This window comes from Schistocerca cancellata, chromosome 9 (genome assembly GCF_023864275.1).
Source record: "Schistocerca cancellata isolate TAMUIC-IGC-003103 chromosome 9, iqSchCanc2.1, whole genome shotgun sequence".
In the NCBI taxonomy this organism is placed as follows: Eukaryota; Metazoa; Arthropoda; class Insecta; order Orthoptera; family Acrididae; genus Schistocerca; species Schistocerca cancellata.
The window spans coordinates 401,474,961-401,496,212 of NC_064634.1; the positions used below are offsets into that span (position 1 = coordinate 401,474,961).

Sequence of the window (21,252 nt, forward strand, 5' to 3'; positions counted from 1 at the left end):
AACTGAGGGCCATTGACTGACACTATTACTTCACGTAAACTTTCTAGGCAAAAAACCAATGACAACACCTGAATTGTGCTATGCAATGTTGTCGAGTTCATTGGCACAGCAAAAGGAAACTTGCTATACGAGTCAACCACTATCAACCTACAAGTGTTCCAAAAAGGTCCTGCAAAGTCTATGTGCACATGTAGCCATGGCGATTATGACTTGAGGGCAAGCAGAGAATTTTTTGTGATGGAGAAGACTGATTTTCTGTGCATGCGTGATACTGTGACGTCATCTGTTCTATTTGGTGTCCATACCCTGTCAACTACAGTGTTGACATACTAACTGTTTCCTACGAACAATCCCCCAGTATCCTTGGTGAAATACCTGCAATACTTCTTTTTACAAAGCTTTAGGGATCAACACACGTGACTGTCCACTGTCATTTTGAACACGAATCACACCTTTCTGTACAACGAGCCTATGCACACTAAGGAGCTCTTTATGCTATGCAAGGAACGAGGCCAAGATGTGCAAAATGTTCAATTTCGGATCAGCTTCCATGGCCTGTGCAATTTTCTTATAGTTCATTGAAAAGATTGAAGCAATTCAGAATCCTGAGCATTGATGTGACAAAAAGATGCAGCAGAAGCATCAAAGTCTGTATCAGCACCAATCAGAAGACATGAAAGCATGTCCGCGTTATCATGTTGAGCTGTCGGACAATACACAATCCCGTACTGGTATTTAGACAACAACAAAGCCCACCTTTGCAATTTTTGGGCAGTTTGTACAGGAACTGGTTTTGTCAGATGAAACAAGGACTGCAAAGGCTTCTGATCCTTTACTAAGTAGAATTTTCTGCCATACAAATAGTGGTGAAATTTGGTGACACCTTACACAACAGCCAAAGCCTCTTTTTCAATTTGTGAATAGTTACACTAAGCTTTGGACAACACTTTTGACGCGAAAGTGATAGGTGTGTTTTTATTACCAATTCTCTGCGAAACCACTGCACCAATTCCATAAGAGGAAGCGTCAACATGTAATACCATTAGTTTGTCAGGATCAAAGTGAACTATGCATCGATCACTGAGCAGTGCATCTTCAAGGTTTTGAAAAGCTACTTGGCACTCATCTGTCCAAACAAAGAGGATAATCTTGCAATGCAAGTGATGCAATGGAGCTGTTAGTTGTGCAGCATTCAGTATGAACCGAATATAATAGTTCATTTTCCCTAAAACCCACTCCATTTCTGTGATATTGTGAGGAACTGGCAAATCTTGTATGGCCAACAAATGCGACTGAAGAGGATGTACACATTGAGTGTTTATGACATGACCAAGATACTGCAACTCAGGTTTTAAAAAAATCACACTTGTCCAGTCTATACTTTAGATAACACTCGAAGCAAAGCACGTAAATTTGCAAGATGTTCTTCAGCTGTACAACCTGCTGCTACAATATTGTCCAAATAGTTTGAACAGTTTGGCACTTGTGCAGTCAGCTGTTCCAAATACCGCTGGAAAATGGCGGGTGCGGAAGCACTGCCAAAAGACAAATGCAAATATTTAAACAAATGCAAATGAGTATTTACCACACACACTTTTTGAGAGTCTTCAACGAGCAGTATTTGAAGATATGCGTCTTGCAAATTGTGTTTTTAAAAGTAGCATCCAGAACGTAATTTGTCCATGAGATCCTCTGGGCGTGGCAATAGATAAGTATCAATTACAGTTTGTGGGTTGACCGTAGACTTAAAGTCAACACAGAGGCAAATGTGACCTGAAGGTTTGGGGAGCAAATCCAGTGGACTTGCCCACTGACTAACTGATATGGGCACAATAACCCTGCTATCTTGCAATTCTTAAAGTTCAACCAAGACTTTGTCCCGTAATGCAATGGGAAGAGTTCTGGCCTGGCGAAATTTTGGCTGAGCATTGTCTTTCAGAGTAATATGTGCAACAAAATTGTTAGCTTTGCCTAAACCTTCAGAAAATAGTTCCAGGAATTCTTTTAGCACTATCTTTGGCATTGAGTGCAGACACTGACAATACATTGTCCTGAATGTTAAAGCCAAGCATATCAAAAGAATCAAGACCAAATATGTTCTCACACTCACGTGATTGTAGCTCTCTAAAAGTCACTGTTCGCGTATGCTAGCATTGCATGGCAGGCAAAGTACATTTTCCAAGAACGGGAATGTCTTGTCCATTGCAAGCTGTCAGTTGCATGCTAGTTTTAGACACGTGTGGCGAGCCTAACAGTTCATATGTGTGATGATTGAGCAATGTGACAGGGGCGCCCGTGTTCAAGTGAAATTTCACACGGTTCCCGCAAATAAGTAAATGAACGAAAAGTTTGTTCGACTGGGCATATCATTGAAGAAACTGCACACTTACTAGTTTTGCTAATACTTGTTGCAGACTTGGAATATACTACATTTATGAAATGGGCCGTCTAAGGAGATTTCTGTGAGTGGGCTGAATTCTTACGTTTGTTCTATTGCAAATGTACAGATTGTACATGTCCTTTCTTACCACAGGCATAACACTGAGTGTGTTGGAAGGGGCAGTCTTGACATTTTTGCCATGAATAACAGTGAGGGCAAGACTTAAATCTGTGTGCCTGTGCAGCCACCTGTTTAGTGAACTGCTTGCACAGTGTGGAAGGTTGTTTAAGCAAGAGACTCAACCCGAGAAATAGCTGGCTCCTCAAATGTATGAGCCAATAAGGTACCAGAATCATATCGATCTAAAATTTGCACTACCTGTTGAAATGATGGATCGGACTGTTTTAAAATTTGTTCTCCGGGTTTTGATATCGCATCGCGCAACATAATATCTGAATATAAAGCACCGAAAGCACATTTAATTTGCATTTGCTTGTCATACCTATGACCGGGTTCCTAGGAGGAAGTTATTGTCTGTTCTACAAGATTATGGAATAGGAGGCAAACTTTTGCAAGCAATTAAAGGTCTTTACATGGATAGTCAGGCAGCAGTTAGAGTTGACGATAAATTGAGTTCATGGTTCAGAGTAGTTTCAGGGGTAATACAAGGCTGCAACCTGTCTCCACTGTTGTTCATATTATTTATGGATCATATGTTGAAAACAATAGACTGGCTGGGTGAGATTAAGATATGTGAACACAAAATAAGCAGTCTTGCATATGCGGATGACTTAGTTGTGATGGCAGATTCGATTGAAAGTTTGCAAAGTAATATTTCAGAGCTAGATCAGAAATGTAAGGACTATGGTATGAAGATTAGCATCTCCAAAACGAAAGTAATGTGATAGATTGTGGGTGATGTTGTGGGCTTCAAATTGGGACAACCACTGGAGCCATTTCTCTTCTTGTTCATGAAGCTGTCCAAAGGTGGTATAGCAGCTGCAGTAGGAAGTACTTGTTCTGCCGGACATGCAGCGTTGCTGAGATCTGCTGCATCTGGAACTGAAACATCTGCATTAGCTGTGTTGCATCTAACACTTGCGACTGTGGTGCCTGAGCGGGTGGGGGGGGGGGGGGGGGGTGGGGGGGGGACACAAGCAAAGTAAATTTCTGCAAACCCCCCCCCCCCCCATGAAAACACTGATTAGCAAAAATGACAAGAAACTGTTAAAGCAATAAGCACCCTTGCAAAGTAAAGACGAGAGAATTAAGGCACCAGCAAAAAACACAAAAAAAGTCCGTGGTCATTAGGTCCTGGTTTTGGTGGATACTCATTGTGATTATGTGGGGTCTTGTCCACTCATCTCGTCTAGGGTGCCTAAAGGATGCTGCATTCTCAGGATGCTGTACAACAATTCAAGCAAAATCACAATAATAGTTTTAAGTACAAATTAAGAGGATTGACAATACTTAACTTGAATGTACAACAATTGATGGGCGATATGCAGAAATTAATGTTCTTGGCTATAGACAATGTCCAACAAGCAATGGATCGGGATCACTAGTAACTGTTCTGCAAGTCCTGGCTACAACTCTGCAAATACTGTTCGAATACCGAACTGATACTGAGCTGCTGAGGCTGGCAGGAGGCGGCCCTTGTATTCTCCTCTTGTTGAGGCCACTCCTGTCATGGTGCGGTCCTAATCAGCGCACCATTGGCCGACGTCATTTGACCGCCTTCTCTTCTCTTGCATTCTTCATCTTCATCCCGATGCTTTTGGTTATGCCAGAACATGGCATATATGTCCATGAACCAGCTGTGTGATGCTGAGGTAGCCCCACTGTCTAAAAAATCCCTAGATCTGGTTATAATAGAAGGAAACATTCCATGAAGGAAAAATATACCTAAAAACAAAGATGGTGTGACTTACCAAATGAAAGTGCTGGCAGGTCGACAGACACACAAACGAACACAAACATACACACAAAATTCAAGCTTTCGCAACAAACTGTTGCCTCATCAGGAAAGAGGGAAGGAGAGGGAAAGACAAAAGGATGTCTTGTCTTTAAATATGTCTGCTTGTGTCTGTATATGTGTGGATGGATATGTGTGTGTGTGCTAGTGTATACCCGTCCTTTTTTCCCCCTAAGGTAAGTCTTTCCGCTCCCGGGACTGGAATGACTCCTTACCCTCTCCCTTAAAACCCACATCCTTTCGTCTTTCCCTCTCCTTCCCTCTTTCCTGATGAGGCAACAGTTTGTTGCGAAAGCTTGAATTTTGTGTGTATGTTTGTGTTCGTTTGTGTGTCTGTCGACCTGCCAGCACTTTCATTTGGTAAGTCACATCATCTTTGTTTTTAGGTAAATCCCTAGATCTGTCGCAGATGAAAGATGTGTGGGACCAGCTTGGATGTAAACTTCATTCCAGTTACAACAGCTGTGAACCTGCTTGCATCTGGAGAGATGATGACTACTTAATGACACCCTTCCCAACGAAATTGGTGCGTACATACAGGCCAGAGGGTGTGGAACATCTTAATGAGAAGTGGACTCACACAGCCAATCTGCTTGTATATGTGACTCGATATTGTGATCACTTATATAACATACGGACCCTCTCAACCTATGAAGTTTGGTTTATTTTCCTTTTGGGTGCTTCACTTTTCTTGGCAAGCAGTGTATTACATGAAAATATGTATAACATAACTGCTATCCTTCAATAATATCTCAACACATCAACTTAAAACTTTCATTCCCAGTTGAGTAAATGAAGGTAATAAAACCATATGATGCTGAAAAACCCAAAGCTGACCAACACTGGATTGTGTGGGAACTTGACAGTAACAGAGTTGAATGACTGTGAACAAGGCCAAGAACAACAAAAATTAAATGTTTTTTTAATCAGTTTTGGTAATGAATAATCACAATGTAATTAGAATAACAGCTTTGTAATCGAGTAACACTGAGTTCAAAATAAGCTGTTTTCCAAGTTACTGGAAAATGTAGTGAATGATTAAAGTTATTGCAGCTGTTACAAATTTACGCATTTTACCCTCAAGATGGCTTGTTGCCAAGAGAAGAGAACAGGGGAAGGTGTAGGCTCTGTGTTGTAACACAGTACTAACAGTGATGACATAGGTTTACTAGTATTTGAATTTGCAGCTGAGTTGTCATTTTATCTTTACATTTCATTTTGGCAACTTCCCTGTTAGTCTTTGTCAGGTGCAGGTTTTGCTGTTTTTACTCCTATAAACTGTGAGCAGTATGTGCTCATGCAGCTGTAGTGACTGTTTTATGGTACCAGCCTGTCACTAATCAGAAACAGAATTTGAGATATTTTGGTTAGTGTTTGTCACTTACAAGGCAAAGACCTCAGAAACGGCCAACTGATTCAGCTCATATTTGGCAGGTCACTTTTGTGCAACCTAAAATGAAAGAGCCTAAGATATTTTGGCCCAATATCTCTGGTTTTGAGGAGAAAAAAACCCCTATATACAGTTCATGACACACAATTAAATCAGAATTGACAGGGTCAATATGTAACGGAAAATTGTGCAGTTTTACTTGTCGTGTGTCTGCAAACACACATTTTCCAAGAAACTGAGCAAAGAAACTGTTACGACTGTCACTTATGTACCCATAAGGTTCCTAAACAGTCTTCAATAAAAGCACCACTGGCATAGCAGCCAAGGCATCTAGCTGGAGAGCAGAGACTCTGTGTTTAATTATAAAATGCAATGTGCAAGTTTTTTTATTTGTAAATTTTTCCATATTGAAATTGATGGAAATTGGAGGGTTAATAAGATACTCAATAAGGAATAACAATAAAGTAGGCAATTAAATTTCTCAAATGACTTTGATTAGTAAAGAAGTAAAATTTTAAGCCTTGTTGCATGAAAACAATTCTGAGTAATAGTGTTACAAATATACAAGAAGGCATGTAAGACAGCTGACCACACACTGCATGTTTACAACATGGTGCAGTATGAAACTTTATTTGGAGGTTTCAGAATTGCAGTGTTTGTAGGGAAATCCAGTGAGACACGCACAACCAAACCTAATGGGAGTTGCACAGCTGCGTACATTCAACGACGACTCATAGTGTAAGACAGAATCACCTTTCAACACCGATTTTTCAGCTAATGTTATCATATTTGAAACAGGCATTAAAATTATTTCCCAAAAAAGAAATATTTTTAAATTTAAACAAAGTCTTGATTTATCCAAATCTTTGTAAGGAACAATGTAGTTGCAAAAGATTGCATCAAGTAAACATTCTAGGTGGCCATGAAAATATTTGCTGCAAATGTCTATATGACAAGTGTCGTCCATGTAGTTGTTTGAAGCAAAGTGAGGACATCTAACAGAGTGACTGAAAGAGCCATTGTATGGAAATCATGGCAAAAATTTTAATTCTTCACTAACACAAGTTGTTTGAGAATTTTATGTGCCTTTCTTGTTATTATTTCTTTTTGATTGCCTGATTAACCCTCTTATTCGTACCAATTTCCTTATGGGAAAAATGCAAATGAAAAGAAACTGCATAATGGGGAACTGGGAATTGAACGCAGGTTCATTCCTTCCCAACCAGGTGCCTTGGCCACTGCATCAGCTGCGCGTTTGTTGAACAGAGTTCGCCTCACAGGCACAGAAATGGCAGTTGTAACAGTTTCTTACCTCAGATTCTAGAAAAATACACATTTGTGAACCATGCAAATGATGATGAAAAAATACTCAATAATCAACTATCTGTTGATACTACCAATTTTGATGCAATCATGAACTTTAAGGGTGGTTTCTCAAAACCTGGGGGTGTCAAGGAAAATATCTTAAGAATTTTCATCTTAGGTCATACAAATGCAACCTGCCAGATATGAGGTGTAACTTTCTGTGTAGTTTGTTTCTCAGTAGATCTTTTACTTTTTACGTAAAAAAATTAAAAACCACTTTAAGGGATTCACGCATATTCTCATCACAGCTGGATAACAAATTGATTTTCTTTTCATTATTGCTCATAATTATTGTGATACTTCACAAATATGTAAACCACTGGGCGTATATTGAAAGGTTTGTAGTGAAAAAAGTAATCACCGTGTGTTGTTTGTGTGTGTGTGTGTGTGTGTGTGTGTGTGTGTGTTAGAACAAGGTTCTTTATTTCAGTTCTTATAATACATTGTGAAATCAGTTACAATTTTTACATCTGCATATACACCAGCACTTTTGAACCATACAAATATAGACTCAGTCTCATTAGCCTTACGGAGATTGTGAGACCTTACCAAATAGGCATACTGGAACTGAAATAGGAAGTTCTGATGTCCTCTGTTAAAAACCTCTAATATTTGAAATGTGCGATAAGCAATCAGCTTTTCTTTTTAAGGAAAAAGTTCTTTATTTCAATTCTTATATTACATTGTAAGATCAGCTACAGTTTTCACATTTGCACATACACGAACCCCTTTAGACCATACATAGGTAGACCAGTCTCATTAGTCTTGTGAATGTTGCAAGTTCTTACAACCAAAAGCATACTAGGGCTGAAATATGATGTTCCGATGTTGTATGTTGTGGTAATGTTAAAGATAAACTAGGCCTTGAATCTTTCAACACCCTGGACATTATTGCTTATCGCACATTTCAGATATGTTATCTGTAGCTGATTTTACAATATATTATAAGAATTGGAAAAAAAAAGGATACCACATATCGATCTTGCCAAAAGCCAAGAAGCAATTCTTCTGGTGTTGTAGCTCTGAGGGGCACCCTGAGATGCCCTCTGTGTGCAGCACCTCTGGGCAGTTCTGTGAGTCATAGCTCATGATTTGCCGCACAACACTGAGCCGTACAAGAGGTGGGGGTCCATGCTTGGTGCTTTTGTAAGGCACCACATGCACTATTGTTGACAGAGTGGATAACGACACTGGACAGGAAGTTGCGGCCAGAGATAAGCGACATACTTATGTGTAATGTATCTGGAAAGGTGGCGTCAGTTATCGTGCAGCTGCTTGTGCAACGGCATTGGACGACATACAGAGATGCCGTGTTACTATAGGAGGAGAAAACGGTTCCATGGTACTGTTTATAAATCAGTTGGTAATATCAATTACTATACAGGGCCAGTTACGAGCTCAACCTGTTCTTCACGGGCCATCTGTTTTTGTTGGAGGAGTTTTGAACTTTATGTTTACGAAGAATGATACTGCCCAACATGGTGGGTGGATAACAGCTGCAATTGTACATTGTGATTGTTGAAGATAAGTGAGGCCTTGAATCTTTCAAGGCCCATGACATTCTGCTTATCGCACATTTCAGATATCAGAAGTGTTCAGTAGGGACATTGGAACTTCATATTTCAGTTCCAGTATGCCAATTGTTGAGGTTGGCAGCTATGTGCCACATACAGTGCTACTGCTTCCTGCTATGCAGAGTGCACAGTTACTCCACATATTTCTTTTTTGTATGCAGCCTGTATATGCTGAAGCAGGAAATGAAAAACCTGATGAAATGAAGAGACATTGGCAGTCATCAGCTGATGATTCGGACGAGATGTTTCTTCAGTCCATACTCTCTGATTTGAGGAAACTTCATGATAAATATAAAAGAGATCTGAAATTTAAATTGCTGTTACTTCTGAATTAATAGCTGGATGTAGCCATGATGGACATGTCAGTATTTTTCTTATTGTAAGCTACTTCCTTTTTCTCAAACATATTGTCTACCCTTATGCAGAGTTCACCACTCACTGCTACACCAGTGATGGTGACAGATCTCATTTCAAATCCCGCAATGTTTATTCTAAATACTCCTCAACCTGAATCATATACTACTTTGCAGAACTGAACAGTGTAGAAATATTATCCTAGGTTTATTAATTTGTAACCTTTACTTATATTGATTAACTTCTTGTGGTTAGGGCTCACAGTCATGTAAAATTTTCTAGGACATCATTTTTCAAGTTGATTGCAGAGAGTTTTTTATTTCACATTTACTATTTTGCTTTTAAGGTCATTATCAGTTGGAACTGCAATTGTGAAATAAAAAAATTCTATAGTCAGTAACAAAAATGATGTCCTCTATAAACACACACACACACACACACACACACACACACACACACACACACACACACAATCTGGGGCAAAATATCAGAACATCAAGAAGGAGTTGTGCGGCATCAGCAAAAGATGGTAGGAATGTTTCTACATCTGAAAGATGATGTCTGTTCCAATTTCGCATTGTGAGGATGCAAATTAGGTTTGCTTTAAATACATATTGCAGTGGTCATGAACAGTAGATACCTTTAAGATAGGATGTGGGGAGTTTGTGCTATTTAAAAATGCCTTTAGGGAGAGTTTGAACGAGATCCTTTAACAGGGCTACAAGAAGCTGGATGTTCCTTCTGCGATAATTCAGAAACACGTGGCAAAAATGTAGCCACTATACCCGATTGCTGGTAGCGGTGGTTACACGAATGTACTGTTCCTTATGCACTAATTCAGAAACACGTGGCAAGAATGTAGCGACTATACCCGATTACTGGTAGCGGTGGGTACAAGAATGTACTGTTCCTTCTGTGATAATTCAGAAACACGTAGCAAGAATGTAGCCACTATACCCGATTGCTGGTAGTGGTGATTCCAAGACTGTACTGTTGCAAGAGGACTGTACTCCAGACAGCCACATGGCACTACAAAGAGGGAAGACGATTGTTTTAGGTGTATGGCTCTGGTGCATCATACTGCTTCTGAAGCACCAAATTGAGCACAGTGACACAACAAACTTACAAATCAGTTACGTCAGGGACAGCTCTGAGCCAGACGGCCTCTAGCATGCATTCCACTGACGCCAAACCACAGCCATTTGCAACTTCAGTGATGTCAAATGAGAGCTCATTAGAGGGTAGAGTGGAGGTATGTTGTGTTTTCCTATGAAAGCTATTTCTGCCTCGCCGCCAGTGATGGCTGTGTTTTGGTTAGGAGGAGGCCAGTTGAGGACCTGCAACCAGCCTGTCTGCTTGCTGGACGCAGTAGACCTACACCAGGAGTTATGGCCTGGAATGCAATTTCGAATGACAGCAGGAGCACTCTCGTGGTTATCCAATGTACCCTGAGTGCAAATTTGTGCATCAGTCCGGTGATTTGATCCGTTGTGCTGCTATTCATGAACAGCACTTTAGGATGTATTTTCCAACAGGATAATTCTCGCCCACATACTGCTGTTGTAATTACTACAGAGCATCGACATGTTCTCTTGGCCTGCTCAATCACTAGATCTGTCTCCAATCGAGCACATACGGGACATCATCAGACGACAATTACAGCATTATCCACAAACAGCATTAACCATCCGTGTTTTGACCGAACAAGTGCAACAGGCATGGATTCCATCTCACAAACTGACATCCAGCACCTGTGTAACAGAATTTGTGCACATTTGCACGCTTGTATGTAACATTCTGGTGATTACATCAGTCATTAAGTATCAGCATTTCACATTTGCAGTGGTTTGTCTCTTGCTTGCATTAACCTGTGATCTTGAATATGTTACCTACCTAGACAAATGTATTCCCAAAATTTCATTTCTCTACATTAATTATTTTTTGATGTTGCAACTTTTTTCCATGATATGTACATGACACTAAATAAAGTACCTTACGAGGTTGTCTTACAAAGATGAAATTTTTCATGGTGACATTTTTAATGTCATTCACACACTTTTACCATATTACCTTATTGTAATGAGTAGCTGCACAGCTGTGTTGTGCTTTCTCATAGTAGCTGATGCTAGTTAGTCCAAAAAGTGGTCATTCTGTAGAATTCATGGAATTTTTTGTGTTGAGAGACATCATGGGAGATCACAGCTGAACTATGATATTTGTAGCATTGTATGGGTGCACCAAGTACTTCCCTTTATTTTTCAGTTTTTTGAGCTTTAAATAACAATAAACCACAATAATATCATCTTCAGAAGAGCTCATGATTGACACTGAAACATAAACAGAAATATGATTAATGCTGTTTTGTTGTTTGTCATATGATGAGCCACATTGCATATTGTATCGAATCGCATATCGTACCACCCTACTGGGAATGCGGGTGTCACACTGATAAGTGTCACATTGTGCAACCTATATTCCAGTGTGCCGTATTGCATGTAGTATTGTCTCAACACAAACAATACCTTTGTCATTACGTGGGGAAATATGGACACCGCATTTGTAATTCCACCCATTTCAAGTGTCTTTTCAGTAAAATTTCACTCCAAGAGAAGGATATCATAATTAGTATTGATGTGGTTTGTCTCTTTACCTAAGTCACACTTAAAAAAATATTGTAATTATTTGATGAGAAGTACAATGCAGACTTTACATAGCTCTGTTCATATGTCCTCCCATCAACTTACCTTCTCTTCTACAGGAAATATTATGAACAAACAAATGGAGTGGTTATGGGCAGCTTGTTAACATGAGTAGTTGTCAAATTTGACATGGAACATTTTTTAGGCTAGAGCTCTAGAATCTGCTAAACATAAACCAACATGCTTTTAATAGTACACTCATAGCACATTTGTAGACTGGCCACATGTATCATCTCAACGTGAACCATAAAATTCACAGTGGTAACAAAACAAGATGAACGTTTACTTTTTTTTACCATTTTGGTTATGAGTAGAGCCAATGTATCCCTGTAACACAATGTGTACTAGAAGACCACCCACACTGGCCTCTGTCTGCATGCCTCAGGGAACGTATGATGGTTGATATAGAAGCCTCACTGAAGAACCAAGACACTTGACACAACTTTTAAAAAAGAACAGGTACACATACAGGGTGTATATGCCCTGGGACAACCGGGAAATCTGGGGAAAACCAGGGAATTTTTCCATCTGGTAAAAACCTGTGAATTTTTTAGAATTCCCGGAAATTTTCATTGTCTTACTTTTGAGTTAAAATACTTGTAATTTTGACTGGTAACAACTGACATTCTAACAAAGAATTTTACTTTAGCCCGCTACTGTAGAATAATACTGTGGCAATAAAACATAAACAAGAGAGAGACACCAATGAAAAACTTACACCAAAACACAGTGTGCACATAACTGTTCACTGCCAGCAAAATGTGTCAAGTCTCCAGAACGAAGACTATGCAGTACTTAATAACAACTGCTTTCAATGAGCATGACATCACAAAAATTTACATTTCTACCAGGGGGCAGGAAAATATTGCAAATGGTGGTTAGAGAAGCATTACTTTCAAAGTAAATTTCCTTTTATGCAAGATGAATTATGTTACGTGTGAAAATGTGCGATGAATTTCTTAAATCACAGAGTGATTGACTCTCATTCAAAACTTAAAACTTTGAGGACCAGCCACTAAGAAGACAAAATATTTATGCCAGCATTTAAAATTTCACTGGCACATTCATGTTTGTTATATCTTAAAGGATAACACTCGCCATAAAAAAGATAAATAAATAAATGAAAAGGCTTAGCTTTTCTTGTAGCTACACTACACGTATATTAATTTAAACCATAAACTTTTCCGTTTTAACAGTGATGTAGCTTTTGGCTGACTACATCAGGTATCCTATGTTCTGAATACCTTTCATTGGCTGGTGGGATAATGTGACGTAAGCTGTGATTGGCTGACAAGAGCACATTAAAATCTGGATTTCAGTGCTTCAAAAACTAATGTGCTGTGTTTGGTGGAATTTGTTTTTATACTTATGTAATAAGAAAATATGCAACATACATGTTACTGCACATCCAAGATCTTTCCAAAATGCATTATTTTTTTTGCTGGGTTTCATTTTCTAAAGTGGTGGGAAATGGTGTATAAAACCCTTACCACTCAAAGAATTGCTAAAAAAAGTTTTACAGTCTGTGGGATATTATCACCCAGGAAAATGTGTATTTTCCCCTGGAAAAAGTGTGTTTTTATCCAGGAAAAATCCGGGAATTTTTTTCCCTTGTCCACATATACATGCTGTCATAACAAGAGGGTGAGAATGCTCTACATCACAATTTAACACTACCTGAGAAGAGAAATCAACATTAGTGTTCATCATTTCTGTAAAGTTTGGCAGAATATTTTGAAAATATTGTTTCCAGTGTGTATCAATTCCCCCAACAAAATTAAAATGTGTGCTGTGTTGCATGAAAGATAATTTAGGGCTCTAAAAACAGGGCGTATACTATTTAACATGCAAATGGAGCATGCCACTCGTTGGACAAATTGTAGGAACTGTTAAACACAAAAAAGTGAAGAATGGGGGTACTAGACACAAATAAAGGAGCCAAGTAGATAAGCTGTCACCAAATAGTGCCTCATCATTCACCATGAAATGAAGTATGCAGACTCCAGCATTGTGGTGCAGGTGACAAGTTTTTTAGAAGGCAATCAAAATCAGAGCAACAAATAATTCAATTAATAGGGAAATAGGTTGCAACTTAATTAAAATGTGGGCACTGGCAGATGAGTTTGCATAAACCACAACAGAAAATACCTCAGTAATCTTTCTCTTTCCCCTTATATTTGTGCCTGTTAAGAAGTCCTTCAGTAAAAGTTGTTGTCTTATGATATATTCCTTCTGTATAATTTTTTTACATTTTGATGTAGCCCTTATGTTGATTTCTAATTTCTATTACTGATTTCAGGATCAGAAAAACCAGGAAACAATTCCTGTGGGTAATACAGTATTTACCATTGACAGTTCGGATGTTGTCCAAACAGTGGGCAACAAAATCTGGCAGTATGGGGTGCGTCCCTCTTCTCTGTTACCTCCCCTCCTGGAGTTCACTTTCGGTTCTTGCTCCCGCAGCTTAACTTCGTGGTATCTGCAACTTTCCCAGTGGGTGTAAACTCTTCGTGCAACATCCCATGTTCACCTTGACCTTCATTCGCTTCTTAAGGACACTACTCCAGCCTCACTTTATCGCCTTCAGTTTCACGACCTTCGCATGGAACTTCGTGATAGTACCTTTGTGTACACTGATGGCTCTCGGACTGACCGTGGTGTCAGGTGTGCCTTCGTCATTGGTACTAATGTTTTTTGGTATCGGCTTCTAGAACACTGCTAAGTATTTACAGCAGAGCTCTTCACCCTGTATCAGGCCACGGAGTATGTCCGGTGACACAGACTTTTCAATTATGTTCTCTGCTCAGACTCTCTCAGCACCCTTGGTAGCCTCTGTGCACTGTACATGGCCCATCCCATAATGCAATGGGTCCAGGAAAATTGTGGTTCCCGGGTTCGATTCCCGGCGGGGTCAGGGATTTTCTCTGCCTCGTGATGACTGGGTGTTGTGTGCTGCCCTTAGGTTAGTTAGGTTTAAGTAGTTCTAAGTTCTAGGGGACTGATGACCGTAGATGTTAAGTCCCATAGTGCTCAGAGCCATTTGAACCATGAAAATTGTCACTTGCTCACTCTTGATGGAGCCACCATGATATTTATGTGGGTTCCTGGTCATGTCAGTTTGCCAGGAAACAAGGCTGCTGACGCTTCTGCCAAGGCTGCAGTCCTCGAACTAGTGAGTTCTTATCTTCCCTCTGATTATTTCTGTGTTGCCGTCTGTCACTTTGGCATCGTCCCTGGTCCTCCCTTCATGGGAATAAGCTCCAGGCTATTAAGCCTCTCCCCGGCGGCTTGGACGACCTCCTCTCAGCCCTCCCTCCAAGAGGGGGTCATTTTAACTAGGTTGCGGTGTTGGGGCACTGCCTTTTTAGCCATCGCCATTTGTTAAGTGACACTCCCCCACCACTTTGTGCTCATTGCACTCAACCTTCGATGGTATGCCATTTCCTGATAGTATGCCCTTTTTTCAACCAGTTACATTCTCATTGTGTTTGTCTTCTGAGTTATCAGCCATTTTAGCGAACGACATGCGGGCTGTTGACTGGGTTTTACTTTTTTTTCCATTGTAGCAATATGTAACTTTTAGTTCTGGACCTTTGTTTCTCTATGGTGTATTTATAGACCTTTCTCCATCTCCCTTTTTAGCTGTCTTCTCTTATGTGGATTGGAATTGTCAATGTAGTCATTTTTTAACACTTCTCTGTCTTCATATTGTATAGTTTTGACATGGGCGCGTATGACCCTAGTTATTTTTGCGCCCTGAAACAAAACAAAACAAACAAAATTTGTGCTCAATACCTAATGAAGACAACTAGAGAAGTTGTAGCAATATCATGTAAAGATAAGACAAGAAGTCACCTGCAATATTATTATTGTTATTACTATTTGTATTAATGGGTTCTTCTGTCTCTCTTCAGAACAGTTTCAAATTTAGGGGTGAAAGACAAACAATTGTTCCACTAATATTTTTTTCATACAAATCAATTTTAGGCACATTAAGCTATTAACTGGTTTGTTTGCTTTTCACCCTTAAAATATCAATAATAATTATAATTATAATAATTGTTGTTGTTGTGGTCTTCAGTCCTGTGACTGGTTTGATGCAGCTCTCCATGCTACTCTATCCTGTGCAAGCTTCTTCATCTCCCAGTACCTACTGCAACCTACATCCTTCTGACTCTGCTTAGTGTATTCATCTCTTGGTCTCCCTCTACGATTTTTACCCTCCACGCTGCCCTCCAATACTAAATTGGTCATCCCTTGATGCCTCAGAACATGTCCTACCAACCGATCCCTTCTTCTGGTCAAGTTGTGCCACAAACTTCTCTTCTCCCCAATCCTATTCAATACTTCCTCATTAGTTATGTGATCTACCCATCTAATCTTCAGCATTCTTCTGTAGCACCACATTTCGAAAGCTTCTATTCTCTTCTTGTCCAAACTATTTATCGTCCATGTTTCATTTCCATACATGGCTACACTCCATACAAATAGTTTCAGAAACAACTTCCTGACACTTAAATCTATACTCGATGTTAACAAATTTCTCTTCTTCAGAAACACTTTCCTTGCCATTGCCAGTCTACATTTTATATCCTCTCTACTTCGACCATCATCAGTTACTTTGCTCCCTAAATAGCAAAACTCCTTTACTACTTTAAGTGTCTCATTTCCTAATCTAATTCCGTCAGCATCATCCGAGTTAACTCGACTACATTCCATTATCCTCGTTTTGCTTTTGTTGATGTTCATCTTATATGCTCCTTTCAAGACGCTATCCATTCCATTCAACTCCTCTTCCAAGTCCTTTGCTGTCTCTGATAGAATTACAATGTCATCGGCGAACCTCAAAGTTTTTATTTCTTCTCCATGGATTTTAATACCTACTCCGAATTTTTCTTTTGTTTGCTTTACTGCTTGCTCAATATACAGATTGAATAACATTGGGGATAGGCTACAACCCTGTCTTACTCCCTTCCCAACCACTGCTTCCCTTTCATGTCCCTCGACTCTTATAACTGCCATCTGGTTTCTGTACAAATTATTAATAGCCTTTCGCTCCCTGTATTTTACCCCGGCCATCTTTAGAATTTGAAAGAGAGTATTCAAGTCAACATTGTCAAAAGCTTTCTTTAAGTCTACAAATACTAGAAACGAAGGTTTGCCTTTCCTTAATCTTTCTTCTAAGATAAGTCGTAAGGTCAGTATTGCCTCACGTGTTCCAGTATTTCTACGGAATCCAAACTGATCTTCCCCGAGGTCAGCTTCTACTAGTTTTTCCATTCGTCTGTAAAGAATTCGTGTTAGTATTTTGCAGCTGTGGCTTATTAAACTGATTGTTCGGTAATTTTCACATCTGTCAACACCTGCTTTCTTTGGGATTGGAATTATTATATTCTTCTTGAAGTCTGAAGGTATTTCGCCTGTTTCATAGATCTTGCTCACCAGATGGTAGAGTTTTGTCAGGACTGGCTCTCCCAAGGCCGTCAGCAGTTCCAATGGAATGTTGTCTACTCCGGGGGCCTTGCTTCGACTCAGGTCTTTCAGTGAATAATAATAATTATCATTATTATATCCACTCTGCTTAGAGTTGAAGAAAATGGTGTATATTTGTAAAAGGAGATTTGCTATTAATTTGTGGTGCTGGTGTTTCTGTGGTTATTGTTTTTTTTCTTATCATTTTATCTCACAAAATAAGGCTAGCATTTTGAAGCTTTTTGCTTACTTTATACTCAGATGATATGTGCAGTGTGTCAACTTTCATCATTTTCTTTTCAGTTAACTATGTGTTATGTATGTCTAGCTATTTCCCCCTCCTCTGTATATTCTCCTCTACATTTTATGGCCTGTAGTGTTGATCCTCATATTATGGAAACAAAAATATGTTAATGAATTTATGTCTGTGGCTTTGTAGCATTCTCAAAAAACTTTTTAAGGATGACCTTTGTTCCTTTTTTGCAGTCGCCTGGTAGTAGTATCGTTTGAAAACGCATACTTATCAAGATCAGTGTCTCGTCTTCTTGATCCTGTAAATCTTATGTTTTCTGGTGATGCTGTTCCACCTCCTGAAGAAGTTGATTCTCTCATCAGAACAATCACAAGGTATAATTCTACAACATTTATATTTCAGTACAGAATAGTGTGTGTGACATGTTCTCATTTATGTATTAAAAACAAAAGAATCAGTATAATATTAACAATGTTAATTTCATTTCTGTAATACTAATTACTCATTCAGTAACCCATTTGGGGGGGGGGGGGGGGGGGAACTAGGCTAGATTGAGAACTACTCGATAGTGGGAAGGGAGGATGAGATGACAATACAGTGTGAAGAGTGCTAAGTTGTTTTGTTGCAGTCATATTTTAAATGCTAAAAACGGATCAAAAGACACCTTAGTGAACAGTGGTCAAAAGTAAGATTGGAAAATGAAAATTTTCTGCAGTGCTGAAGTAGGGAAGCTTATGGAAGAGAGAACAAGCAACAAGAAAAACAATAAATGAGAAATAAAAGCACTAAGGGAAGGAGGGAGCATGAAAAACTGTGATGCAAAGGTGAATATGAAATAGTAGGAAAAAGATTTTGCACACTGTTGATAAGGAGGGATGGTATACAATGAGCTTTATCTGTAAACAGTAATTGTTGATGTAAACTTTTCAAAAGTGAGCAGCAAGACAAAAAGTGCTGAAGAATAACTGCAATCTTTATTTCAAAAACATTCTGTGCGGGCATAGTTATGTTCTTCAAATCACTGTGAAATATATCACATGGAAGGGATTCCAGTTTTTGAAGTTTGGGAGAAGCCCCCTGTTTACGTCGTGAAATTTTAGAGTATTTTTGTAATATCCTCGTGTATGTTTCATTGAAAGTAGTAAAGGTAACAACTTTCCATATAATTGTGTCAGCAATAGACACAAAAACAATAGGATGACAAATCCTCCTTCGTAGCTAACAAAATGCACATACACCTGCATGACTACTTTGTCCCAGAATAGCTGCTTGACTAGGCTAAGGGATTGTGTCAACTGTAGAAGGCAAGTGGAGGAAGGAGGCAGGGAGCAGGAGGGAGGGTTTTTAACATCTGATAGGGAGAGTCACTAGGTGCACAGGATAGGAATGTGTTACCGATGAGCTCATTTTGGCCACAGGAAGAGAGAGTTGTGCATAGCACACAGTAATGTGGAGGAGTGGGTTGGAAGAGAGAGAGAGAGAGAGACCAGAAGAAGAGGGTGTAGTGTTGGCAGAAGAGCCAACACCATGTTACTAGAGGAGGCCGAAATGCACGCGTTTTAGCTCACGCAGGCTGGCGTGAGGAGGGAAGAACTATACGGACGTGAGGTCTGAAACATGACAAGGAAATTAGAATTCAGAAAGTGGACGTAGCTGGTTTGATACTTAACTTTAATCCATTAATGATGAACATCGCTCTTGATGGTACATGATTATCAATATCAATAGTAACTGAATATGGCGCCTTGCTAGGTCGTAGCGAATGACGTAGCTGAAGGCTATGCTAAACTGTCGTCTCTACAAATGAGAGCTTATGTAGACAGTGAACCATCACTAGCAAAGTCGGCTGGACAACTGGGATGAGTGCTAGGGAGTCTCTCTAGAATAGACCTGCTGTGTGGCGGCGCTTGGTCTGCAATCACTGATAGTGGCGACATGCGGGTCTGACGTATACTAACGGACCGCGGTCGATTTAAAGGCTACCACCTAGCCTGGTGTCTGGCAGTGTCACCACAGAGGGAGCAGGAGCAAAGAAGTTAGGGCCATGGTCAGTTCCCATCTACATAATTCATAGGTGTTGGGGACAAAGGATCCACATGGCATAAGTAGTGGAGCAGCCACTCGGGTCAAGCATATGTGCTTATCAGCATTATGTGCCACTGGATGGTCATAGGACAACTCTGCTCTAGGTCACAATATGGGTGCGGCCTTTCACTCAGGTGAACAGCTGGTTGACAGCCATGCCTACTTAAAATGCTGTGCAGAAATTACAGCAGAGTTGGTATAAGATGTGACTGTTTTCACAAGTGGCCCTGCTGCTGGTTGCACAGGATATCCCTACGGTGGGACTAGAATAGAAAGTGCTGGTTGAGTGCGTAGGAAAAGTCTTGCACCTGGGTTTTCCGTAGGAGTATGATCCGTGTGTGGAGAGGGATAGGGAGTAGGTGTAACATAGGGATGGACAAGGATGTTTCATGGATATGGTGGTTAGAGGAATACCACTTTATGGGGAAGAATTTAAGTAGGGTGCTTCTCACATGTTTGGATATGTATATGAAATCTGTTTGTGACTACTACAGGCTCTGTTAAGCCCTTAATAAAACCTTCATCATTCTGGACAAGGGTTTGCTCGTAGGTGCCACGGATGGCCCAGAAAATGAGACGGACATTTTAGTGTGGAATAGATGTGAGTTACTGAAATGCAGGTACTGTTTATGGGAAGAGATGTATGTGACATTGAAGGGATGGAGGTCAACATCCAGTAAGTTGCCACACTGAAGTAAGGAAGACAAGAAAAAGCAGTTTGGGGAGAATATGGTGAGACTGTGGAGGAATGAGAATATACTGTTGTGGCCCTGAGTGCAGGTCATGAAGATGCCTTCAGTAATCCTGGACCGCAGAAGCGGTTTGGGATTTTGGATGATTTAGAAGGTTTTCTCTGTATGGCCCTTGAAACAGGTTGGCATAGGTGGGTGCTGTGCAGGCACCGCATATTTGTTCGTATATCTTGTGCTGAAAGAAGCAGTAGTCTTGTGTGCAGAAGTTATTAGATGTATAAGGAGTGGGTGGTGGGTTTAGAGTCGAAAGGACATTGAGAGAGTTAGTGTTTGATAGTGGTAACACGATTAGTGTGGGTGACGTTGGTGTGTAAGCAGGTGGCGTCAACAGAGATGCATAGGAATCCTAGAGGTAATGGGGGTGGTAGTTGTTCTAGGACTCTGAAGAAAGTGATTTGTTTCCTATGTAGTCTGACCAATAGCAGACAGCACATCTGCAATGACGAGCAATCCCTTGTCCATTATGCTGAAGTTCTTGCTAAAGCTTTCACAGACTGACATTACCTGCCCCCTCCCCCCCTCCCCAGCCTAGTCGCCAAACTGATCTCCTGTGCCATATCCACATGTGGCACTAATCCTCTGACGTACCAAAAGTCACAGTTATTATACTGGGGCAATCAAAAATTTTGATATATTGTAAAATAATAATATCTTGACACAGGTTAACTGTGTTATCAAAAGGAGATACAGATGCAAATTAATAATTCTGAAAATAACTTCTTCGGATCAATGATTGTCCTATTGACAGTATCACTGTTTTACATTAATTGTATCAGGTTTTATCCTCTAAAGTTTTCATTTCATGTTCGTCTCCAGTGAATTGAGTGTGTCATTGGTGGATGAGACCCTTAGCCGTACAGTGGCTCGTAATATCGGAAAGGCAGTGCGCCTTTTCTGCCTCAAGTGTGAACAACTGACAGTAACTGATGGTGAAGCTACTCAAGTCATAGGTG

The 21,252-nt window shown here is 40.0% G+C and overlaps 1 protein-coding gene across 1 annotated transcript in view; it reads left to right on the forward strand.

Annotated features, from left to right (window-relative positions):
* LOC126100695 (conserved oligomeric Golgi complex subunit 5) overlaps positions 1–21,252 on the forward strand; it is a 146,235-nt gene that overhangs the window by 102,040 nt on the left and 22,943 nt on the right. Inside the window, exons 10-11 of the mRNA XM_049911310.1 lie at positions 17,696–17,836; positions 21,116–21,249. Coding sequence (XP_049767267.1) covers positions 17,696–17,836; positions 21,116–21,249 — 275 coding nt within the window. The remainder of the gene's footprint in view (positions 1–17,695; positions 17,837–21,115; positions 21,250–21,252) is intronic.